The sequence below is a fragment of the Micromesistius poutassou genome, assembly GCF_964030765.1.
Source record: "Micromesistius poutassou genome assembly, chromosome: 5".
Lineage (NCBI taxonomy): Eukaryota > Metazoa > Chordata > Actinopteri > Gadiformes > Gadidae > Micromesistius > Micromesistius poutassou.
This window is the reverse complement of record NC_140275.1, coordinates 3364317-3390180: the sequence shown is the minus strand read 5'-3', so window position 1 is coordinate 3390180 and position 25864 is coordinate 3364317. Positions and strand designations below refer to the sequence as shown.

Genomic DNA, 25864 nt, shown 5'->3' with positions numbered 1-25864 from the left:
GTTTAATCACCGGAAACGCTGCTGTTATCTTCCGGAGAGCAGGGGAATTGCATCGGTCGCTGCGTCTTGTCCTCGTACTCGCTTACAACTGCTGAAATAACCGTTCTTTCCCCAGTTTCTCGGCCCGATCTGCACCGTCCAGACCCCATGGGGAGGAGCAGGAGCCGCAGTCCAGCCCGCCGAGGTACGGAGAGGTCCTCCGAGGCCCTGAGTAGCCCCACGGATCTAGACAGTGTTGTCGGCCACGGATCTAGACAGTGTTGCCAGATTGGGCCAGATTTCCCACCCAATCTGGCAACACTGGATCTACACCGCTCCACTAGGTTACATATATGGATTTAAAACTTTAAAAGCTTATATGGCGATGCCAGCTTATTAAACTAAACATTGTCGTGTATTTTATAATGTTACATGATGGTTATTTAGTTGTGTAATCACTGACAATATCAATACTGTGGTGTAATTTACCCTTTTCTGTATCGTGTATTTTATGGTTCAAGGTATTCCCTTAAATCGAAATACATTTATTATTTGTCTGGTTTTGATAGATGTGTTGTGATAGATGTGTGTTCATTACTAACAATATGTTGCTTAGTTTATTCTGGCCCTTTTAGTTGGTCCATGTCGAGATTTCGGACAGCCCAGAGGTGTTTAGATGAGCAGAAGGGCCAGTAAACATGCATATATTGTATTTTTGCATGTCTGTATTGCAAGTCTTTACTATGCTGAGAAAGTGTTTGTGTTCGACAATGTTGTTTAATTATACATGAAATGTATAAAAACATGTAGTTATTGTTGTCATTGTTCGTAGTCTACAGTACCTATTTTGGTTTACATTATTGTGCATAGGATTCTATATTTTCGCTTTTGTTTTGAATATTCTCCTTCTGCCTTTCCGTAGAGAGACGCCGTTCTCGCTCCACTTCGAGAGACCGCGAGAGGAAGCGCCGCGAGAGGGAGCGCTCCCGCTCTCGCGACAGAGACAGGAGGAGGAGCCGCTCGCGCTCCACCCACAGGCGGCGTTCCAGGTAGCGGTGGATTTCATGATTCCTTTGAATGAGTCAGTTCGCGTCGGTCAGTTCGCCAAGAAGAGTCGTTCGAATCGTTTGTTCGTTCGTTTGTTCAGTCACGTTTCTGGTAGTGGTGAATCGTGGTTCTCAGTCACCGAGTCGGTCAGACTCAGCTCCTCCCTCGTTCTCATTCAAACGAATCACGAATGCACAGTTCTCAGCTGAGTCGGTCAGACTCAGCTCCTCGCTTGTTCTCATTCTCAAACTAATCACGATCGTGCAATGGTGCAAACGGTCATCAGTCAACACAACATTAACTAAGTTCCTTTTAGCTGAGGAGCGCTTCATGTTCGGAATCGGGATGTTGTTGCCCGTCTGGCTCTCGTGACTTCTCAGTCCTCGAGTCTTCACCGCTAAACACAGTCAGTGAACGAACGGCGACTCGCGAGTCAGCGCGACTCAGCGACTAGTGGGTGGAGCTGGGAGTCGAGTCTCGGAGAACGAACGATACGAACGAGACGTAAAATCAGGTCAAAAACGAAACGGGGAATCGGGTCAGTTCGTTCATGTTAAAGAGTCGTTTGTTTGAACTGATTCATTCACGAACAAGCCATCACTAGTTCCAGGTAGGGGCGTGAAGTTTCCATCTTTTTTTTTCAGAATCTGATCTTTGGGTCGCGTTCGTTAAAACGAGCAAATCTTTCAGAGTCGGATCGTCGTTCATGTCATAAACAGTAGTAGAATGGGTGATATACACAGTGACTACATAGTGCGCTACATTCAAATTCGTTTTTCAGAAGACAAGGAGACACAGTACACGGTATAGCCAACATTCTCATTTTCATAATCACCATAATTAGGTTTATTTTTGAACATGAAGAAACAATGTGTCTTGAGGATCTACTTTAGTACACACATTTTAACACCTCATAGAAAAAGTGTCCCTATAAAGTGATGAACATTCACAAAACCAAGAACGAAATGAACGATCGGATCCACTCGAAGATGCAGATCGTGAATACGGGATCATGGAAGTAATGCACATTCAAGATCGAAATAAAAAAATGAACGGTAGAATATACGAATCGTACATATCGGATCTAGCAATAGATTGGTTCGGTTTGAGCAAATCGTTCATGAATCGCACATCACTAGTTCCCGGTGAGATGCATGTGTTCCGCCATCGAGAAGTATCCATTTAGATGAGTGTGCCAAAGAACTTGTAATCCAATAGACCTCTGAAGAATAAGTCCCGCCTCCGAGGCTCCGGTTCCCACTTGATCTTCTGAGGTCTATACCCACCCCTTCACGCTGAACCTTTTCCAATGAGAATGAGTTTGAGGTCATGAGGTCATTCATGGCATTTGGATTTTCTGGGTAACCAATCGGATGTTAGTCTGGGGGAGGCATACACATTTCCAAACTCCCTGTTAAATCACATTCAGAGCACTTTATTGTTCCTGTCAAAATACAGACTCTTATTCAAAGACGGACATGGTAAGTCAATACTAGCTTATTGAAAATAGTTACAATATTAGCATTTTTTTCATGTCATCATGTCCATAGGGGAACAAAAAGATTTAAACAAAATCGGTTGGTTACATCAAGATGACCTCAATATTTAAGTTTTTCGTGTGCATGTTTTTTCCATTTTGTAAATCTCTTGTCTGTTCACTTGTCTGGCTGGCAGGGCTCAGATGGAACTACGTTTAGGAAAATAAGATCTCTATTTACTGGAGTAAATAGGTGCCGTTTATATTCCATAAATCTGAATCACATGTAGACTATGATGGTTGACTGATTGTGTTCCAGGCATTAGTCAGACCCATATATTTATCTTATTGAACCATTCCTTTACATTGGCCAAAATCCTAATCAATCTGACCTGACCCCAACGCCAGTTCCAGACCTATGTTTAGGGTTGACCCCTCCTGGTTCTGGTTCTCACTGGTCTGGGCCCAGTTTCCCGAAAGTATCGTTAGGCTAAGTGGTTTGTTAAGTTCATCGTATGAGCATCATACAGTTTTCACACCGTTTCCCGAAAGTATAGTTACGTAACGAACGTCGTGAAAACACTTGTAGCTAACGAGGGCTCCAGGGGCACTCGTAGAGCGCTAAGAGCATCGTTACTATAGCCTCAGTGGAGTCACCAGCTGGACATTCCAATACCACTGAATGTCCAGCTGGCGCAATTTCGCAATACCCCATAAACAGTGGTTACCGCCGATATATTACTCATAGACTACTGTTAGATTTAAACAGCCAAGACAGAGACATGTTAGAAGTCAACAAAAATATAATTTATTGCAGCAATTTAAAATTCCAAAAATACATACATACGAAATGTACCGTATCAAATGCTACGTCACAAGGCAACCCTATCACACGGCATATAATAAAATCATATGATTCCATTACTCGTGTGGGAGGTTGCTTGTGAGCTGCACTTGCTGTCTCCCTCTGATTTTAATTCAACCATCTTAGTTAAAATGTCCTCATATTGATCAATAACAGAAGACATACTGTACATGAATCATGCTGAGACCAGCGGGTGTCAGAGAATTTCTGCAGGCGTTTTTTGTTGCGATTGTTTGCCATAAAGCACTGTAGGCACTTCGGCGAGGTTGTGATGAAGTTCACTATTTATTGGACCGTGTCTAGACAGTTACGAACATCCCTGACCTTAGTGGAGTGCACAAACGGCAAGTTGAGAGCGTTGTTTCTGCAGTGAATGTAGACTGCTGCAGGAAACTGTGCTGCAATGCGTGCCTTTCCCGCTTACATTGCCCGCACCATCATACCCCTGCCCAACAATACGGGCAGAATCTAGACCAGCAACAGCAATAGCCGTGTCAATGCCTCTGCGTTTGAATGATAATGAATGAATGGAATGTTGCATTTTTAATGTTTACACCAAAGATTCTAGACTAGAGAGTGCGCGCCAATCAATGAAACCTTATGCGGAATCAGAGAAAATCTGCCCTCTTTGCAGCACAAAGCATGTTTCAGAAATCAGCACATTTAGATAAATGCTATAGTTGTCATAGTTGTCACACACACATTTTTTATTTTTCTAATATGGAATTATTTCAGGGGAGAAAATGCAGTGAAAAAATGTATGCAGGATTAGGACTGATATAGCATATGTGGGCCTAGGCCTAATCAATTGTGTTTTAATATTTGTAGCATTCATTTTAGTCTTTTTTCGTAGGCTACTCTGCCATTGGCCTTGATGGGGAGATTTTTTTGCAGCCACAAAATATAGTTTCATCAAACAACATTCCTGCGTCTCCCTCTCCTACAGTGCCCATTTCAGCACCGTGTCAGTAGACAGTTACAAGCCTACGAACGTCGTAAGAGCAGTGCACACGAGTTTCGGGAAACGCTAAATTTTTTTACGACGGTTCGAAAGATCCTCCGTGAGAATGATCGTACTAGCGTGGATCCATCGTTATCGAGAAACTAGGCCCTGGTGTGGTGCGCAACTGTGTTTACATTTGAGCTCTGGTGTACCCAGTTGGGCTCAGACCAAGAGTGGGACAGAAACCTGCTGACTTTCTCCACACTATTCTCGCGTGATGTTTAGATACCAGGTAAAATTAACTTAGAGATAACATGCAGACCCCTTCAGTAGGTTGAGTTTCGGTGGACAAAGATTGTCTCTGGTTGACTACAGCGCTGCTTATACTAGTATAGAGAGTATGGTGCAGCAGGGCTGGCCCCCACTCACCCAGCCGTCTGTGTGTTCCCCGTCCAGGTCTCCGCCACGACGCCACCGCTCCGAGTCAGACTCCCCCTCCAGGCTGAAGGAGGCCAAGGAGAAGGCGGTGAAGCCCATTGAGATCTCAGGTAGCCTTTTGATATTGATGCCACAATGCGTATTGATTTTGTTTGTTAAGAATTCAGACTCATTTACATTTAGGGCATTTAGCAGACCCTTTTATCCAAAGCGACTTACAATAAGTACATTTTTCAGAAGAAAGAGAAACAATACATCGCTGTCGGTACAGTAAGGATGTTCATAGAACCAAGTGCCAAGCACTAACAATCGCTGGGTTAATCCCTTCCTGTATGCAACAAAGATAGCTAGGATAAGATGCTACACGATGGTGAGTACTATTTTTAAGTGCCAGGACGTACAACATACAATAAGTGTGTACACTAAGTGCCAGGATGTACAACATACAATAATTGCATAAGAGGGCGGCGGTAAGGGGTGAGGCCTTGCAGAGTCTAGGTGAACTCTGTGACTCCTAGTCGAAGGATCCTGGGTTTGATTCCTCTCTGTGGACATCCTTGAGCAAGATGACCTAACCCCGCCCCACTCATTAATGACATGCGTCAGTGTTCCCTGTGGAGGTATCTTTGGATGATCCCTGCATACTAGTAGTCGCATAAGTCTGTTGTTCATCATGGTATATCTCCAGTTTAAAACCATTAAAACTGGAAGGATTGAATGACGGCACCCCTTGTTTTTCTCCCCCAGCTGAAGACATGAAAGATAAAACTGAAGAAGAAATCGAAATGATGAAGACGATGGGATTTGGCTCCTTTGACACTACCAAGGTCTGGTATACACTGTGGTTATTTGACCACACGGTGGCGCAGTTTGCCACAGTTGGTCTCACAAATGAGAAATGCAGCCGATGAAATTGCATTAGTCATCATTTGCAGCTGAAGCTGAATATCGAACATATTGGCTTTTCTATAGAGTCTGAAATGCAAGATAAGTTTGTCACTCTTCCTAATATTTATATTATTATTATTATTATTATTATTATTATTATTATGTTTACGTTTACGTTTGTTCTATGAGAAAATCATCTGTTCTAGAAGGCTCTCCTTCACTTGGGGGCGTGCAGTTTTCCACCGCATTTTGGCAGAACAGATTGAAAAAGTATAAACGTATAAATGCGTCATGGCTCTCATGTCTACGTTTGTGTCATTAGTCAATCTTTAATCAGTCGTATTGTATCCATACAGGGAAAGAAAACCAAAGGCTCGGTGAATGCACATGCTACGAATGTGTCCCAGAAGAGAAAATACAGGTATAAGCATCCTCAGCATCTCTGATACCCAACAACAAAAGTTTAGCTCAATATTTATTTCATTTAATATAAGGCTGAGATCTCGTTCCACCTTTCAGTTAAAGTTTGTGATGGATTCTCTCAGTATTCTCTCAGTGTATGAACTTGTTGGGCCCCGTCCATCATCTGCCCCTGTTGTTGTGGCCAATCACCTACGCAGGTGTTTCTATGCAGTGGAGTGGCCGCTCTGATTGGTGGGCGATGATGTAATGTTCTAGTGTTGCAAGGGTAACATGATGTAATGTTTTTTTCTATCCACAGGCAGTATATGAACAGGAAAGGTGGCTTCAACAGACCGCTGGACTTCATCGCTTGAACGCAGTTTGTGTAGATGCCCGCACATCATTGGTCGTTTTTCATTTTGATTCTGTGTGAGAAGTAGTTTTTTTTTTTTTTTTTTCCTCCAAACTTATTATTACTATATTGTGAGGGGAAATATTCTGTAAATATTTTTACCAGGTTATGAAAGTATGACATTGCATTTTTGGAGAGATTGAGGCAGAGGAGGGCGAGCTGGGAAGAGATGCCTGCATCCATGTACTTTTCATATGAAACATTTTGTTCCAATAAAACATTAAACAATAATGATGCGTTGTGCATTTACTTAATATACACGTGTATGGTTTTATCAAAGCTGTAATCCGTTAGCAAAAATCTCATTTGCAAGAGCAAATCTGAACATTTCGTTAATTCAGTAAATTAAAGTGTTTGCTAAAACCACTTACTAGAAAGTTTAGGTGTTATTTGTAAGGTGCAAATAATAATCAGTATTCACATATTGAACCCAGAGCGCCTCAATATTTGTAATGTAATTACTAGTCCTGCACCTATTTTATGATTAGAAACGACCCTGTTCATCCCCCATAGTTACCAGGACTACCACTGCGATCCCACATATTCTCTATTTGACCATTTCGACGCGTTGGTCTTATTTCTCTTATGCATGTGAAAATTCTACTGGAGGAAAAAAACACACCAATCACAACGCGGCTTGTGACTGACCAATCTGCGTCCTCGGCGGAGTACAAACAACAAGCGCACAAAACCAATCGTCGCGATACACCGCGAACCAGCATGGTAGAGGGGCGTGACGCTGTCATCCTCATGAAACGTGTATCCAAACCGCTATTGGCTGAAAGCAACCAATCGTAGAGCGCCTACACGTAACGGGGCAACCGACGCCATTGTGGCTCGTCGACGGTTGGTGTTAACGAAGCATACGAACGGCGACTCGAGCCAAAATGGCCGACCACAACACCCAGCTGCAAAAGAGGGGCCGAGCTTCTTAGTTAGAAGGCCCGGGGGCGATGTCCAATCAGACGGCGGTTTAGTAGTTCCAAGAGCCAATCGGGTGGCGACATACACGCGCCGTGTGGCAACCACAGCGCTCGAGCTGTCGCTGAGATCAACAAGCCCCTGTTTTGAAGCGGTTTGATAAACACGCACACACACGCACACACACACGGGGCTCCCTGATGTCAGCCGCGAACCGCTCCTCCAGCCCGACACGTTAAACCCGCAGGTACCTCCCTGACACAGGACCTCCTCTCCGCTGGAACTTTAACTGCAACTAGCTCTCCGTTTTCCCGGTTTTTCCACTTGAGGAGAAGCTTTTGCGAGCAGCGTTGAACTGACAATAATTCGTGCCGCTCTATTCGTCGCGACGTAAGGTCGAGATCGGTCGGAATAGATACGGACTCGGAGGTCGTTTATTCACTAACTTTTTCGCAAGCAAATGCAGATTTGTCTCCTTTTATAAAGGAGTCAATAGACAACTTATTTTCAATAGCGAATTGATTGACCGAGCTACCGAAGAGCGACCATAACCCACCGAATAGCGATCGTAACATAACGAAGAACTACTGTAATCCACCGAAGAACTACCGTAATCCACCGAAGAACTACCGTAACCAACCGAAGAACTACCGTAATCCACCGGGGAACTACCGTAACCTACCTAAGAACTACCGTATCCTACCTAAGAACTACCGTAATCCACCGAGGAACTACCGTGAACTACCGAGGAACTACCGTAACCTACCGAAGAACTACCGAAACCTACCGACGGCTGTCAGCTGTCACCGCGGCGGTCCAGCCCCTCCAGCCCCCATGTTAGTAAATACACACCGGGTGTTATTCCGGGTTGATCTGCAAACTGATGTAGTCCTCAGTAGTTTGTCTCTATCTAAGAATAAAGTGCTTCATCCCCATGGTGTATAAATAAGCTGGACTATTCTTCTGCAAACTAATGTTTTCTTCCCTCATGCTTGTTTGACTGTAAAGTAGTCCGTCCTCTCGTCTCTAACCCCACGGCGGTGTCGCTTGTCCCAGCAGCCGCCTCGGACCCCCGGACCTCAGGCCGAACAGCAGCAGCCAGGCAGCGGGTCGTGAAGCACTGAGTCCCGCCTCGGATTGTTTTAATATCGGTGTTATTGTTGAAAATGGCGGCGTTCGGAATGGTGCAGATGTTGATCGAAGCAGCCGAGTACCTTGACCGCAGGGAAAGAGGTAAACAATGTGACAATGTAAGCAGATGTTGCTTCTTTTATTGCATTAGCACGGTATGCGTTTCCCCCCAAAACATCAGAGTCAACGGCCGTAGTGTTTCAGAATAAACGCACAGGGTCGAGCTGGGTTGGGGTTTTTTACATGTCAGTTGCATGCATATGCAGGGATAAACATGAACGCGATGAATAGAAGAGAAATATCAGATGGATAAAGCGAAGCGTGCATGCAAATTGTGTTTTTATGTCGGCTTGATCATGCAGCGCAAAGAGCCCCCCCCCCTGCTGGTGTTGTGGTTTGGCTAGCGGGGTTTACCTCAGTTCAGGATGACATCATTGTCCGAACCAGCGGTGGCAGAAGGAAAATACAGCATGTGAATACGAAGAAAACCGCCTGTTGCATGTAATGCTTTTGTGAACATCGCAATACACCGCTACAAATACTGTTGGTTAGCCCCGTTCAGGGTTTTGTGGGATTCTTACATTTTACTCCCTAATAAGAGCGATGTTCCCACAGAGCAACGGCACTGGCTCCACATGTTGTGTGTTGTGTTGTTGACGTGTTGTTGTTGTTGTTGATGTGTTTCCAGAAGCGGAGCATGGCTACGCCTCGCTGCTGCCCTTCACCAGCAGTAAAGAGAGGGACAACCTCAAACGCAAGAGCAAAAGCAAGAAGAACACAAGTAGCAGGTACGCTCTCCCGATCACACCACTACTGCTGCTGCAGTGCTGCCACCCTTTGCCTCCTTGCTTCCAGCGTGTCCTCTATCCCAGCCCGGGTCTAACGGCGGCACGTTAATAAGTCAGAGACTTATGTAGAATGCATGCAAGCTGGAGCCGTTGGCGGCTGATTGCAGAGATCTCACACGTAAAGCCGTGGTTACGCGGCCGAGATGCAGCTTGTCTTGTCAGTCCCTTAACCACTTCTTTACCAGTTTTCCTTTTTGACTGATTGTTAGGACAAATGTTGCATAGAGCGTTTCCTGTCACATACTGGGTTCAGGTGGATGGCTGCAGGGTGCAGCCTGCAGCATATCTAGCCGGTCATATTTAGCCTTGTCATCATGCACACAGAATCACCCGCCTTGTCATCATGGTCTCACCCCTGGAGGGGTTAACCATTGTTGCTGAAGGGTTAGTATGCCGGCCAGCGGCCGTAACCGGCTAACGCAGACGGCCCTGTTCAGATTTGGGTCACAGCTCTTTAGCACTGCATTACCGTACCGAGCCAAAGGCTTAGCAACCCATTTTGGACACTGCAAAAGGCCTAATGGGGGCTGCAGTAGCTCAGGAGGTAGAGCAGATTACCTGGTTAGATCCCGGGCTGAGTGTGGAGGTGTCCCTGAGCAGGACGACTCACCCTGACTGCCCCCGGTCCTGCCGGCCGCCGGCCTGCATGGCCGGCACCACTGTCGTGTGGGAAGCGGGGGAATGCAGGGGGCTAATTGTTTAGCGCTTTGAGAGGCTGTAGATTAGAAAAGCTTGTTATAAATGCAGTCTATTTACCGTGTGTGTGTGTGTGTGTGTGTGTGTGTGTGTGTGTGTGTGTGTGTGTGTGTGTGTGTGTGTGTGTGTGTGTGCCAGTTTTTGCCTACCCAACATGTTAAACGAAATCGCAGGAAGGGAAATGAAAATGCAGAGTTTAATAAACGATTTCTCAAGCTTCCTCATTGTGAGTGTGTGTGCGTGCCCAATTCACGTGCAGTGTTTGCTAATATAAAGGAACTAGGAGGGTTGTGAGATCATGTGGAGACAGTGCCATGCAGGGACATGAGGAGGCCCACTATTGGCTCGGTCTCTCTGATGCATTGTGTGGTCCTTGGTGATGCTAATGGCTACCGTGCTGCCCCACGATCATAACAAGCAGTCAAGAACAATATCCGATCTGCTCGCGAGCAGAGTCGGCTCTCTGGCCTCAAAAGGCTTGTCATTACTGAACAAGCATTCTGTTTTTACTCAGCTCAGCCCATCTGAATGTAGGTCATTCAGAACCCTGTTTGCAGCCCCTGTATGTTTGAGTGTGTGTATGTTTGTGTATACATTCCAGTGCAAATAGGGCCAGCCCTACGGATTCCTGTTGTTCCTTATGCTGTGATGTATAAGTAGAGGGGGTTGGGTGTGTAGTGTGTAGTGTATAGTGTGTGTGTGCATGTGTGTGTGTGTGTGTGTGTGTGTCAATTCTATAGGCTTCCCCATCCCCCTTTGCTCTCTTGCTCTATTTTCCCTCCTTCTTATCTCCTCTCCATTCATCTATCTTTCCATCCCTCCACTCTCACCTCCTCCTCCTCCCCCTCTTTCTACACATCCTCCCCCTCTCTCTTCGTGTGTCCCTCCTCCTCCTCTCCACCTCCTCCTCCTCTCTCAGTAGACAGAAGCTTGCACCAGCTCCTCCATCGTTGGAGACCACCCTCCCCCACAGTGCACAGGCTCACACACTAAATGCTCTACAGTAGGGACGCACTGATTGTGAAATTGTGCGCTGAGACCGACACAAAGGTTGTGTTGTTGTTTTGTATTAATTCCCCCATTTCTGCCAGGGTAACACAACGAATGAATGAAATAGCCTAATGTATAACCTATGACTGAGATTATGTTTGTGGTAAATATCTGTTTCAAAATTGAAACAACGGATAAATAAACCACTGCCATCAGTAAATGTCATCTAGAGAGAGAGAGAGAGAGAGAGAGAGAGAGAGAGAGAGAGAGAGAGAGAGAGAGAGAGAGAGAGAGAGAGAGAGAGAGAGAGAGAGAGAGAGAGAGAGAGAGAGAGAGAGAGAGAGAGAGAGAGAGAGAGAGAGAGAGAGAGAGAGAGAGAGAGAGAGAGAGAGAGAACCCTACCCCTGTTGACGCATGCTGTTGCCCAGCATAGGGCCAGTACGCCTCCAATTGAACCTCTTTTGCTCCTGATCAGGCGTGGGGTTGGGGGCGTTATATTTATAACACAAAGCTCTGCCAGGTACAGGGATGGGAGCCAGGTCATGGATTACCATGTTTATGAACAAGATGGCCACCCATAACCACTGAGCCAAACGCTGCTACTCCCGGTTTATCATGGGCTAGGCTAAACAGAGGCAGAACCTTGTTTAGAACCAGCATTCTGCTGCAGCACTAGCTAACTGTTAGCTAGTCTAGAGGTCTCTACTCGTGGTCTCTACTCGTGGTCTCTACTCCCCCCCCCCCGACTGTGTCTAAGATGTTCTATTTTGGGCGTGTGTCCCCCAAGCCCCTCCCCAACTGCCAGCAGACGAGCTGGCCAGGGGGGATAAACTGTCCACACACACACACACACACACACACACACACACACACACACACACACACACACACACACACACACACACACACACACACACACACACACTATGTTACGCCCTAGCCCCCAGGCAATGTTAGCCTCCCCGATACCCTAGCCAGCCAGCTACGTTAGCCTCCCCAGACTTTCTGGTCTCCGCGATGCAACGTTTGTGCGGACAGTCCACGGACTGCTAATGCATTTACAGTACGTTCGCTGTTGGCCGTCACATTGCAGTGGAAAGTCAGCTTTGCTCACTCTGCTGGCGGAGCTAAACGACGTCAGAGGCCTCGCCATGGGACAAACCGACTTCATTAGGGTGGAGACTCAACGACACCCTGGCCCAGTTATGTCATCAGAGGCCTCCCCACCGCTTGCCCCAAACCGCCCGGCCCACCCTCCTCCCTCGCTGTACTTTGACAGAGGGGCCTCCCCACCCTGTGCAGAGGGTCGGCGCCCAGATCTTGTCTCGCTGCTCCAACGTGTGTTTGTGTGTGTGTGTGTGTTTGTGGGTGGGGGGATGTGTGTGTGTGTTTGTGGGTGGGGGTGTGTGTGTGCACCCTCGCATTGTTGAACACAGAGAGGTAGAACTAGGAACCATTGAGAATAGCTGAGTTTCTCTCTCCTCTAAAGGTCTGACCTGTGCGTACCCCTCAGCCAGTCCCCATCTCACTAGGGTCAGCTTGTCCCATTCCTCTCCGGGACCACGTTAGCTGAAGGTTTCACAGGGTAGAGAACACTACTTTGGAGTTCCAGTATCGCACCTTGAAGCGCCACGCACTGACTGACTCACTGACTTACTGATGAACCCCATGGGGGATGGAAGATGAAGGGAAGACTTGGTGGCCACCTGCATTTAGGGAGTGCCTCTTCTCAGCACATAACTGATAAGTGTGTGTGTGTGTGTGTGTGTGTGTGTGTGTGTGTGTGTGTGTGTGTGTGTGTGTGTGTGTGTGTGTGTGTGTGTGTGTGTGTGTGTGTGTGTGTGTGTGTGTGTGTGTGTGTGTTTCCTTGTGCCCCCTTGGCGGAACTGCATTATGCTGGTGGCTTCGGGGTCTCTTTGTGCTGTAGTTCCTGCTTGTTCCCCTAGCTTGTGGCTCAACCAGCTCACCCTCTCTTCTTCCCGTCTGTCTCTCTACCTGTCTGTCTGTCTGTCTGTGTTTCTGTCTCTCTCTCCGTCTGTGTCGGTCTGTCTCAGTCTTTCTGTGTGTCTGTGTTTCTGTCTCTCTCTGTCTCAGTCTGTCTGTCTGTCCTGTAGTAACGTGACCTGTACTGAACAGCGATTGCTCACAGTGGGAAATCTCTCGTGCGTTTTTTTCAACTGCTGTGCTAATGACCTGTTCTGTTTCTGTTGTCTCCTCAGGTCTACGCACAACGAAATGGAAAAGAACAGGTATGTACAGACCGTTTGTGTGTGTGTGTGTGTGTGTGTGTGTGTGTGTGTGTGTGTGTGTGTGTGTGTGTGTGTGCGTGTGTGTGTGTGTGTGTGTGTGTGTGTGTGTGTGTGTGTGTGTGTGTGTGTGTGGGTGGGTGGGTGGGTGGTGTGTCTCCTTCGGTCCTGAATATAGCCACGCCACTCCTCTGCCGTAGCTTCAGAGTAAAAGCTCTCAGAGTCCGTGGGCATGAAAGCAACAGATCCTGGACCTGTGAAGCTCATGCTTGGCTCTCCACACACAAAGCGATTCCTCCTGCCTCTTGTTATTTATTATTTTCTTCACGTTACATAATGACTTATTATTATTATTATGCAATATGGAGTCTGTCTTTTGAACACAGTGGCTTGTTTTGTTCCATGTGCCTTAAAGCTTTATGGATACGGTGAGTGGAGCCCTCGTCTTACTGTAAACCGCCCTGAATGTTCAGATCCAGGATATAATGAACCCTGCTGGGCGTTTGACAATGGCTCCTAAGCAGCCTAAAGATTTACATTCACCTTTGCATAAACGTGTAGTCATCTAGCAGATGCTTTCACCCAAAGCCTCTGAGGCTGGAGGGCGATGGGAAAACACACTCACAAACACTGCGTCTGAACAACTCTGTGGACCTCTGCTTTGGGTTGGGTTCAGCAGGGCCACGCCCACGCAAACACGCTGATCAGGAGAAACGCAGTCAAACGATGAAGGCGTTTCTTCAAGTCGTAACGTCAGTTAGTCGGCCGGTTTTGAATTTGAATCTTCAATGTCCCCTTTTTAGTGTTACCGCCCTCAATGTTCAGACCCAGGACATAATGAACCCTGCTGGGCGTTTGACAATGGCTCCTAGGCAGCCTAAGCAAAGATTTACATTCACCTTTGCATAAACGCGTAGTCATCTAGCAGATGCTTTCACCCAAAGCCTCTGAGGCTGGAGGGCGATGGGAACACACACTGGGCCACGCCCACGCAAACGCGCTGATCAGGAGAAACGCAAATGAACGATGAAGGCCTTTCTTCAAGTCGTACCGTCAGTTAGTCATGGCATTTCGATTTTGAATCTTTAATGTCCCTTTTTTTTTTAGTGTTGGTCCAAATGTCAGTGGAGGCTCCTTTGGTGTCCCGTTAGCGTACGTTCATACCTTTCAGCCACCCTGGATCGGAGAGGCGGTCCTCCTGACCTGGCGGCCGTTAGCAGGCAGCCGTGTGAAAGGGTCAAGCTGGTAACTTTAACCAGCGTGGCTACCCAGCCATCCACCTGGCTCAGGTTACTGCTGCCCCGATGAGGCCCCGGCCCCTGAGTGTGGGCTCAGTCAGGGAGGACTCAGAGTCTGCTAGACGCCACTCTGCTCTGACTCAGAGTCCCGGTCTCCGACTGTAAGACGCCACTCTGACTCTGAGTCCCGGTCTCCGACTGTAAGACGCGACTCTGACTCGGAGTCCCGGTCTCCGACTGTAAGACGCGACTCTGACTCTGAGTCCCGGTCTCCGACTGTAAGACGCCACTCTGACTCGGAGTCAGAGTTTAGACTGGACAACAGGAGGGCAAACCTAGAGAGTCTCACCAGTGGTGTAAAATAGGCATACTAATGCCTCAACTCGGCCCAATATAAGCTTCAGTCCTAGTGTTCCAAGTCAAACTGAAGGGATGCCCGCCAAAATGAAGCTGGGTTCAGGTATTGAACACACCACAATATGTTCTGACCAAAGACTCAATTGAGGACGTTACGATGGTTGCACGATCTTCTATACAGGGTCAACAGCGTCAATATCCACCCGTGAACAATTTGGTTTTGATCCACAATGTATCTATATTCGATAATGTACCTTAAAGTCCCACATTGTAGTCTGAAGCTATTCCTATGGGACTGGTGTCCTACATTCCTGCTGTATGTAGCATGTCAGGCTAGCTGCTTGAAGCTAAATTATGGAGGACTGTAAAGGCTAACATGGCAGGAATGTACAGTACTGCACGTGGCTCTGTCTAAAGAGAACATAACTCAGTGTAAACACCCACACACACACACACACACACGTACACACGTACACACTGGAGCACGGAGGGGTCAAAGGGAGGCTGCTGGCGAGCTATGGGCGCTACAGCTGGCAGGACTGCAGTTGGACACTGACCCAGTTGAACCGTTAAAGCTCCCAGGAAGGGGAAGTGTCTCTGGGTGTGTCAGTGTGTCTGTCTTTTATTTACCGTTCCAATGTATTATGTTAACAGTTGGGAGGGGGGGGGTCTGGCCTCTGGGTGTTTGACAGACAGGGCAGAGACGCCTTGGCTTTGGCACACACACATTAACGCTGACCTTTTGCTCGCACACTCACCTATTAACACACTGCACAGGAGCCCTCGTTATCTGGAAGAACTCGTTTGGCCGTTTGCATACACACTCAAGGGCGCGCGCACACACACACACACACACACACCACACCACACCACACCACACCACACCACACCACACACACACACAGCTCGTGTTGTCAGACCAGCTAGACAGACCAGCACTGGCTGTCACGTAGCAACCACACCTGGTTCTCACCTGAACACATGAACACATGGTCCTCGTCTGGCAACCAGCCACTGGTTGTCACCTAGCAACCAGAACCTGGTTCTCACCTAGCAACCAGACCCTGGTTCTAACCTAGCAACCAGACCCTGGTTCTAACCTAGCAACCAGACCTTGGTTCTAACCTAGCAACCAGACCCTGGTTCTAACCTAGCAACCAGAACCTGGTTCTAACCTAGCAACCAGACCCTGGTTCTCACCTAGCAACCAGACCCTGGTTCTCACCTAGCAACCAGACCCTGGTTCTCACCTAGCAACCAGACCCTGGTTCTCACCTAGCAACCAGACCCTGGTTCTCACCTAGCAACCAGACCCTGGTTCTCGACTAGCAAAAAGGAATGGTTCTCATGTGGCCACCAGGACTGCCCTTTTGGACTCAGTCAGTGTTGACAGGCGGCTGATTTGTATGTGCGTGCGTGCGCTTGTGTGTGTGTTCCTCTACACACACGCCCAACTCCAGTCTCCGGTCCCAGAGATCCCAGTATGAATGTTTTAACGCTGTGGCGTAGCTACGACGACACGGGCAACTCGTGTGGCTCTGAGCGGCTGCAGCTTCCTCCTACCACGGCCCTCTCTGGTAGAGGCTCGACTCACACGCACACACGCACACACACACACACCCATTCGCTGACGCACACACAGGCGAGTGGGCATGCTCACGCTCACTGGCTCGCCAACGGCAGCACCACTGGGTGCCTGCGTGTTTGTTATGTAACGCACGGGTCATGAGGTAATCTAACACCCACCTCAAGCCGACGCAGCTGCAGAGGCTGCCAGTCCCACACACACGCACACACACACGCGCACACGCACACACTGAGAGATATGAAATGATTCATTGATGTCTTTTAGGGTGGGTTCATTTAAGGTCGGTTCAGGTCCCTTATCTGGTGCTGAGCTGGCGGAGTGGTGTGACATTGATTTGAAGTGCCAAGGGTCTTAATGTTGGTGCTGTTAGGGAGCATATCTTCTATTGATATTCAGCCCTTGCCTCGTCGGCCAATCACGTCCTGCCGTTCAGTAATGGTGACCTTACCCGTGTACAACCACTACTTTCAGGAAGAATTTGACAATCACCCCTTGTGTGCAATGTGTCAATCATATTAACAGTCTCTCTCTTTCTGTCTCTCTGTCTCTGTCTGTCTGTCTGTCTCTCTGTCTGTGTGTGTGTGTGTGTGTGTGTGTGTGTGCGTGTGTCCCTCCCCCAGACGGGCTAACCTACGACAGTGTCTGGAGCGGTTGAAGTCTCTGGTCCCGCTCGGTCCGGATACCAGCAGACACACCACCCTCAGCCTGCTGATGAAGGCCAAGGACCACATATCGGTGCGTGTGCGTGTGTGTGTGTGTGTGTGTGCGTGCGTGTGTGTGCACTCGCAAGCACAAGGGGGGGGGGGGATGAAGGCCGAGTGCGGGGGTGACCTGGAGTGACTTATGAGATAGCAGAACACACCGTGCTGCTGTGATCACGACTGTACACACACACACACACACCTGTTACTGCCGCACGGGGTGGGGTTGAGGTCGCTGTCCCAAAATACCCACAGATGATCGCTGATACACATGTCAGGCGTTGTGACAGGTCTGCAGATTTAATCCACACACAGTAGTGACTGGTTAACCCATTGTTTCGGGGGGGGGGGGCGGGGGGGCAACCTTGTGATACTCCCCGCGAGTACAGCCGTTTCGTACGAGCGTTATAATGAGCGATGTTGTCTATGAAATGCACCACACACCATAGAGTCATACTGTAGGTGTCTGGGAAGCCTAACCTCTCGGACGCGGCCATAAATAAACCATTGCTTAGTCGGTGCTTCACCATCCACACACACCGTGGCATTAGTATTTCATTAATACACAGGATCAGATGGAAAACACGAGACACATGGCCCAACTAACAGCAGTAAATCCAGCAGTATGCAGCATGTCATTGGGGTTATCCAGCGGGCACCCTCTTTCACCGATGTTTCGTTAAGTTAGGCCCACGACACCTCCTGAGGGCGTCACAATAAAACCAGCGTCCTGGAGTCACCCCCCTCTATGCTGCCACCACATTGCCACATTTAATGCATCCAAATACTCTTTCCTGCATCGTACCCCTAGCCCTACCCCTACCCCTAACCCTAACCCTACCCCTAGCCCTAACCCTAACCCTACCCCTAGCCCTACCCCTAAGCTCAACTTTCTCTCGGACGCCGCAGTCCACCGCTGCCCAGACAGAGCCACACACACACACACACACACACACACACACACACCGCCCAGACAGAGCTCCACACGGCACCTAACCTTTTCTCTAAATCGGGGACTTATTTCAGTAACTGTAACAAAATGACCCACATGACTATGTTGACTGTATGTGGTCGTCTACACGTGTATACTAAACGTGTGTGTGTGTGTAGCGGCTGGAGGACAGCGAGCGGCGGGCGCAGCACACTCTGGAGCAGCTGCAGCGGGAGCGGCGTCACCTGCGGCGGCGGCTGGAGCAGCTAGGGGTGGAGCGGACGCGCATGGACAGCACCGGCTCCACCCGCTCCGACGACGACAAGTCCGACTCGGACCAGGGTGAGCCTGGAGCTAAAGCACACATAGCCTGGAGCTAAAGCACACATAGCCTGGAGCTAAAGCACACATAGCATATAGCATGGAGCTAAAGCACATATAGCATACAGCCTGGAGCTACAGCACACATAGCATATAGCATGGAGCTACAGCACATATAACATATAGCATATAGCATGGAGCTAAAGCACACATAGCATATAGCATGGAGCTAAAGCATATATAGCATGGAGCTAAAGCACACATAGCATATAGCATGGAGCTACAGCACATATAGCATATAGCATGGAGCTAAAGCACACATAGCATATAGCATGGAGCTAAAGCACATATAGCATGGAGCTAAAGCACACATAGCATATAGCATGGAGCTACAGCACATATAGCATATAGCATGGAGCTAAAGCACACATAGCATATAGCATGGAGCTAAAGCACATATAGCATATAGCATGGAGCTAAAGCACATATAGCATATAGCATGGAGCTAAAGCACATATAGCATGGAGCTAAAGCACATATAGCATGGAGCTAAAGCACATATAGCATGGAGCTAAAGCACATATAGCATGGAGCTACAGCAGACCGCTCCGCGTCTCAAGACCTCAGGCCACTTCCTGTCGTTGTCTTGGCCGTGTGGTTGTTCACCATCGCAACGGGTCACAACACAGCGACAATAGCAACGACAGCAACGACAAATGTCGTTGCTATAGAACACATCCGTTTGTTTCTGAGTGTTGCTTTCGCTAGTATTCCTAGAACTTTGTTGTCATGGCCAGGTCACTGAAAATCTTTTTGTGTGTGTGTGTGTCTCTATGTGTGTCTCTGTGTGTGTGTGTCTCTCTGCGTGTGTGTGTGTCTCTGTGTGTGTGTGTGTGTCTCTCTGCGTGTGTGTGTCTCTGTGTGTGTCTCTGTGTGTGTCTCTCTGCGTGTGTGTGTCTGTGTGTGTGTGTGTGTCTCTGTGTGTGTGTGTGTGTGTGTCTCTGTGTGTGTGTGTGTGTGTGTGTCTCTGTGTGTGTGTATGTGTGTGTGTGTGTCTCTGTGTGTGTCTCTGTGTGTGTGTGTGTCACTGTGTGTGTGTCTGTGTGTGTGTGTGTGTGTGTGTGTGTGTCTCTGCGTGTGTGTGTCTCTGTGTGTGTGTGTGTGTGTGTGTGTGTGTGTGTGTGTGTCACTGTGTGTGTGTGTGTGTGTCACTGTGTGTGTCTCTCTGTGTGTGTGTGTGTGTCTCTGTGTGTGTGTCTCTGTGTGTGTGTCACTGTGTGTGTGTGTGTCTCTGTGTGTGTGTGTGTGTGTCTCTGTGTGTGTGTGTGTGGCTGTGTGTGCGTGCAGAGGACCTGGAGGTGGACGTGGAGGGCACAGACCTGCTGCTGGGGGACCTGGAGTGGAGCTCCAGCAGCGGGGGCGAGTCGGGGGACGAGCGGGGCAGCCCGCGGGGCAGCAGCTGCAGCGACGAGGGCTACTCCTCCGCCAGCCTGCGCCGGCTGCAGGACTCCCTGGAGGAGGCCAAGCAGCTGGGCTGCAGCCTCTAGGGGCCCCTGGCACGGCCCCTGGCACGGCCCCTGGCATTGGCCCCTGGACCCCAACCCCCTGGACCCCTGGACCCCACCCCCCCTGGACCCCTGGACCCCACCCCCCTGGACCCCTGGACCCCACCCCCCTGGACCCCTGGACCCCTGGACCCCACCCTCCTGGTCCTCCTCTCTTCTCCCCCTCCCAGCCTGATGAACTTCATAACAGAGCAAACAGCAGACAGTCCAAGCCGCCACCAACCATCACCACCACCGCCCTCAGCACCACCCTCACCACCACCACCGCCCTCAGCACCACCACCACCCTCAGCACCACCACCGCCCTCAGCACCACCACCACCCTCAGCACCACCACCGCCCTCAGCACCACCACCACCCTCAGCACCACCACCCTCAGCACCACCACCCTCAGCACCGCCCTCAGCACCACCACCCTCAGCACCACCACCACCCTCAGCACCACCACCCTCACCACCACCACCACCACCACCACCACCACCACCCTCAGCACCACCACCACCACCCTCAGCACCACCACCATCACCACCACCCTCAGCACCACCACCATCACCACCACCCTCAGCACCACCACCACCACCACCACCCTCAGCACCACCACCATCACCACCACCCTCAGCACCACCACCACCACCACCACCACCCCCAGCACCACCACCCTCAGCACCACCACCCTCAACACCACCACCCTCACCACCACCTCCCCCCCACCCTCCAACGGCGCGTCCGTGCGCAGAATGTCAGGACACCCTGTCTCACACACACACACACACACACACACACACACACACACACACACACACACACACACACACACACACACACACACACACACACATATTGATTGATTGATAACGCCAAGTCCATCCCATCGACAGCAGCTATCACCCCCCCCCCCCCCCCCCCCCCCAGTTGGGACGTGTTCGATTCGGCAGCAATATGTCCCCCTCTCCTGTGACCTTTGACCCCTGGGACGGTGCGGGGCCGGGGGGGGGGGGGGGGGGGCAGGAAACTAAAGAACTAAAACAGAAACAACGAAACCAAGGAAACCTTTAATGTAAAACATTAACCCCCCCCACTCTCCCTGCCATGTGGACCAGCAGGACCTGGGGGGGGGGGGGAGACCCTGCAGACTCAGACTGCGTTGGGGGGTGGGGGGGGGGGCTCACGACGCCCGGCTGGGGGGTTATTTTCTCTCTGACGACGGTGGCCCCCTATGGCATCTATTTTAAAAGCAGTGTCTGTGTGTCTGTCCGTGTGTGTGTGTCTGTCTGTGTGTGTGTGTGTGTGTGTGTGTCTGTCCGTGTGTGTGTCTGTGGGTGTGCTGGCGGAGTGGGACTGTGGTGGGTCACTGGCTGAACCGGACGGTGTTACCAGTAGGATAACCCCCTTCACCATCAGCATCAGAGTCCAGGGCGGAACATTCCACTATGTAGCGAGAGGGGGGCGCGTGTGTACGTGTGTGTGCGTGCGTGCTTGCGTGTGTGTGTGCGTGTGTGTGTGTGTCTGCGTGTGTGTGTGTATGTGCGAGACGGAAGGAGAAAGCATTGCGTTGTTTAGCGGGGAGGAGAGGGGGCGGTGCCAGTGGTTTTGGTTTGTCCTTCCTAACGGATGAGAGTTGTAATATTTTTAATATTAATGGGTTTTAATATTTCGGGGGTGGTCTCACCCCCCCCCGTGACGCCTCAGTCTGGTTTTGACCCCCCGTGGAGAAAAGAGACCGAATGTTTTGGGAGGGGCATTCTCCCCCACCTCACCTCACCTCTGATTGGATGTCTCAGATGTGTTTTTATATATAAATAGTTGGCAGTAAAAACAAAATATATGTAAATGTAAAAGTATTTATTAGATTTAATATACTGAACCTATGGATGAATATCTCTATATCTATATATCTATATATATATATTTAATTAGTCACACTTATGTTCTTGTTCTTGTGGATTTTAACAATGTTGTGTAGTTTGCACTCCCCCGGCTTAGGGTTTATCAGGGGTCAGGGGTCAGCTCCGATGTCACCCCCCACGCGGCCTGCTAGCAGACCGCGGTTTAGGGTTGATTTCAAGTTTCTTCAAGCGTTGCGTCTTTTCTGCAATGACACCAAAAAAAAAAAGCGTATAATTTATGAGGAGCAGGAGGAAGTAAACAGAAAAAAAAAAAGTATAAAAGAGAAAAAGGAAGTTGGTGTGCTATGTCCGTCGGGGAGGGAGGGAGGGTGCGTCTGTGGTGGCCATCTTGTGCCCTGGGGTCCCGGAGGCTGCAAAATGAACCCCCCCACCCCACCCCACCCCCCCCCCAAGGGCCTTAGCCCCCCCCCTCCCAGAGCAGCCTCTCTGCATGGACACCAAAAAATGGTATAAAATGAAAATGGAAAAAATAACTTGAAGTTGTAGTATTTGTCGGGATGGTTAATAGGTGTTTATTATGGAATGCTGCTTTTCCCTGGTGCAATGGTCGACAAAGAGGAACACCTGTAGCCTGTAGCGTAGCCGCGCTCGGAAGGACAGAAGGACAGGGGGATTGTGGGATTGTTAAGGTGGGACTGAGCGTAGGAGCCTGTGTGTGTGTGTGTGTGTGTGCGTGCGTTTGCGTATGCGTGTGTGTTTTTCTCGTCACTGTCTTCAGAGAGAAATGTCGGGGATGATTTAAAGGGCGGGAGGGAAAGAAAAGACCTCATCTGAAGGCAGTGTCTGTTTCCACTTCTCTTCTTTTTACCTTCAAACGTCTCGTCAACTGGAATGCATTTCCGGTGGGAGTTCACCATGTTTACTACGCCCCCCCCCCCATCGTCGCACGCCCCCCCCCCCCCCCCCCTCCCTCCCTCTGCCCCCTCCTGGGCGCCATGGTAACGGCGCGCGGCGGGGGGGGGGGGGGGTAACCATGGTGCATGGAAAGCGAGAGCAGATGACCCTCTCTCCTCCAGAACTTGGTACGCCCCTCCCGTGGGGGTGGGGTCCTCCTCATCTGCCCCCCCCCCCCCCCCCAAGGTGAGGGGCTTTCAGGAGGACAGCGGAGTTGACGTGGGGGTCCGACCCAGGGGGGGGGCGTTCTCTGGTGTTCTCTGGTGTGTCGTTTTGTGGTCACTGGTTTTTGTTCCTAGCGCACAGCGGCTGATGCCTTAAAGCCCGGTGTGGGCGTAACCGATGGTAGACATAGCAGATGGTATATAGATGAATATATAACGAGAGAGAGTAGGATATATGACGAGGTGTCACAGAGCACCATTCCTCTGCATTGTGTCCCTCCCTCGCATCGCACAACTAATACAGCCTCCCACCTCAACGCCGCATCCGGACGCACACGCTAACACACACACACACACGCACACACGCACGCACGCACACACGCACGCACACTACAATACAGAACACACGCGTACACACGTCGACACACACAGCCACACTCCTCATCCAACACTGCCTTCCCCTCTGAAAGGCCAGCGGGCGACCGAACAGGACGGAAGTGGTTCCAAGTTTTGTGTACTGAAACTTTTTAGAGATTTGGACTTTCTAAAAACGATCACTTTGAATGTGAACGAGTCCCCCCTCCCCCACAGGGCAGCCATTTATATTTGCCAGTGAAATGAAAGAATAAAAAAAACATTTTAAAACCCTTGTTTACCAACCTATCCCCCGGTGTGGTCCTTTCTGTGTTCAACCGTCGTCCAGGCAACCAGTCGCAGAGCCACGCCCCACTGGATCGATGGCGCTCGCCAGCACTTCCCCTCCCCCACTCAGGACCCTCCCCCACCCAGGACCCTCCCCCACTCCACTGTCATAATGAAATGGACTAATATTCTAGGTGCCAGTGAGGGGATGGAGATCTAAACAGACGTTGTGTGTGTGTGTTTTGACCCAATCCTCTCTCACACACACACACACACACACACACACACACACACACACACACACACACACACACACACACACACACACACACACACACACACACACACACACACACACACACACACACACACACACACACACACCTACTACTACTACTACTACTACTACATCTGCAGACCCCCACCCCCTACATATCCTTTTTTTCCACAGTGGAGCTTATGGGGGTGGGGTTAACAGTGGGTGGTGTTGACTGGGGGGTGGGGTTGAGGGGGTAGATGGTGTTGATGGCGGGTGGGGTTGAGGTTGTGTGCAGTGTGGGTGGTGTTGAGGTGGAAGATGGTGTTGATTGGGGTGTGGGGTTGAGGTTGTGTGGGAGGTGCTGAGGGGGTAGATGGTGTTGATTGGGGTTGGGTGCGGTGCGGTGTGGGTGGTGCTGAGGGGGTTCTGCGGCAGAGAACCATGCTGCTGCTATCTGATCTCCTGTCAGGCGGGCCCCCCTCCTCCTCCTCCTCTTCCTCCCCCTCCTCCCCCGACACTTCCTCTTCCTCCTCTGACGGTGGGAGGAGGAGGGGGAGGGGTAGCACTATGCATGCTGGGGCCGTCCCTGCATACACCCGCACGTAGACACAGGTAGGCAGGAGCACACACGCACGCACACATGCACACGCACACACTCACGCACACACTCACTCACTCACTCACACAAGCATCCCTCAGCCACACCGCGGCTCTGCTCACCTGGGGGCAGCGAGTCCGTCCGTCGGTACGTGCACACACACACACACACACACACGCACACACACACTCACTCGTTGGCGTGCGTTCACTCAGCAGGTACGTCGGGGCACTAGTGGAACACGGCCTCGCCGAGTGGCTCTCTTGAGCGCTGCTCACGTCGTCGGCTCTGTTCCAGCGGAGTGTTTCATCAAAGGGGCGGACGCTCTGACACCTGTGTGTTTGTGTGTGTCTGCCACCGCGGAACACTGTACACGCCAGAGTGTCCGACCTCTGACCTCTGACACACGAGACACAGCAGAAAGCCGAGGGTCCCTCAGCTGAGAGCAACAGAGCGACTCACCCCGGTAGGCTTACATCCCCAGAGGCGGGCGGTGTGTGTGTGTGTGTGTGTGTGTGTGTGTGTGTGTGTGTGTGTGTGTGTGTGTGTGTGTGTGTGTGTGTGTGTGTGTGTGTGTGTGTGTGTGTGTGTGTGTGTGTGTGTGTGTGTGTGTGTGTGTGTGTGTGTGTGTGTGTGAGTGAGAGAGAGAGTCGGTCACATGACTATCAGCTGGAGGCGACATGAGACGGGTGGTTTTACGTTGTGGTCACAGTGTCAAGATAGATCCACATCTATATCTATAAAGATATAGACATAGATCTATTTATATGTGTGTGTGTGTGTGTGTTTTTTTGAGTGTGTGTGCTTTGAGTCGGTCACAAGACTATCAGCTGGAGGAGATCTATAAAGATATAGATCTATCTATAACTGTGTGTGTGCGTGTGTGTGTGTGTGTGTGTGTGTGTGTGTATCTTCCTCCTGTCTGGCCCGTCTCTCTGTCTCCACCGGCGGATCAGGTAGAAATCATCTTGTCCTGAACCTCAGGGCCTGAATCAATACACACACACACACACACACACACACACACACACACACACACACACACACACACACACACACACACACACACACACACATTACAAGTGCAAATATGCAGTTGCACTAATGATTACACAAAAATCCCATAACTCAATACACACACAGGGCAAACTGATACACGCGCTGTGTGTACAGACGTTGTGGCGCTGCTCAACGAAACTCACGCCCTTACAGATGAGCATACGGGCGTTAAGGTGTGTGTGTGTGTGCGTGTGTGTGTGTGTGTGTGTGTGTGTGTGTGTGTGTGTGTACAGACACACACCTTAACACATAGTGTTACAAAGGACCTCCAGACACCCGGGCACGGGACTGCGTTATGTGATCCGGGGATTAATGACCGGTGTCCCGGCGGTCACATGACCACATCAGCCGGAGGAG

General features: G+C 50.0%; 2 protein-coding genes across 4 annotated transcripts; both read left to right on the top strand.

Moving 5' to 3' along the window:
• Positions 1–38: 38 nt before the first annotated feature.
• Positions 39–6676, top strand: LOC311343778 (U4/U6.U5 small nuclear ribonucleoprotein 27 kDa protein-like). Its single transcript, XM_084468742.1, has 6 exons — positions 39–184; positions 902–1028; positions 4768–4859; positions 5497–5576; positions 5994–6058; positions 6359–6676. The coding sequence occupies exons 1-6, from the start codon at positions 148–150 to the stop codon at positions 6411–6413; spliced, it is 456 nt and encodes a 151-aa protein (XP_084324868.1). The 5' UTR covers positions 39–147; the 3' UTR covers positions 6414–6676.
• Positions 6677–7560: 884 nt separating this feature from the next.
• On the top strand, positions 7561–20886 carry LOC311342733 (max dimerization protein 1-like). Of its 3 annotated transcripts, none has more exons than XM_084467552.1 (7): positions 7561–8208; positions 8432–8605; positions 9192–9291; positions 13257–13286; positions 17087–17201; positions 18278–18440; positions 19767–20886. In XM_084467552.1, exons 2-7 carry the CDS (start codon positions 8539–8541, stop codon positions 19964–19966), a joined length of 675 nt encoding a protein of 224 aa, XP_084323678.1. In that variant the 5' UTR covers positions 7561–8208; positions 8432–8538; the 3' UTR covers positions 19967–20886. The 3 variants fall into 3 exon arrangements, with proteins under 3 accessions (XP_084323678.1, XP_084323679.1, XP_084323680.1); XM_084467553.1 differs by having other exon boundaries at positions 8429–8605; XM_084467554.1 differs by having other exon boundaries at positions 7579–7619; positions 8429–8605.
• Positions 20887–25864: the final 4978 nt, after the last annotated feature.

Bases quoted from the DNA above. Each gene is read 5' to 3' on its own strand.
- LOC311343778 (XM_084468742.1), top strand. From the start codon at position 148: ATGGGGAGGAGCAGGAGCCGCAGTCCAGCCCGCCGAG. The intron at 185-901 runs GTACGGAGAGGT...GCCTTTCCGTAG, and splicing joins CCGCAGTCCAGCCCGCCGAG to AGAGACGCCGTTCTCGCTCC. The intron at 4,860-5,496 runs GTAGCCTTTTGA...TTTCTCCCCCAG, and splicing joins GAAGCCCATTGAGATCTCAG to CTGAAGACATGAAAGATAAA.
- LOC311342733 (XM_084467552.1), top strand. From the start codon at position 8,539: ATGGCGGCGTTCGGAATGGTGCAGATGTTGATCGAAGCAGCCGAGTAC. The intron at 9,292-13,256 runs GTACGCTCTCCC...TTGTCTCCTCAG, and splicing joins AAGAAGAACACAAGTAGCAG to GTCTACGCACAACGAAATGG. The intron at 17,202-18,277 runs GTGCGTGTGCGT...GTGTGTGTGTAG, and splicing joins AGGCCAAGGACCACATATCG to CGGCTGGAGGACAGCGAGCG.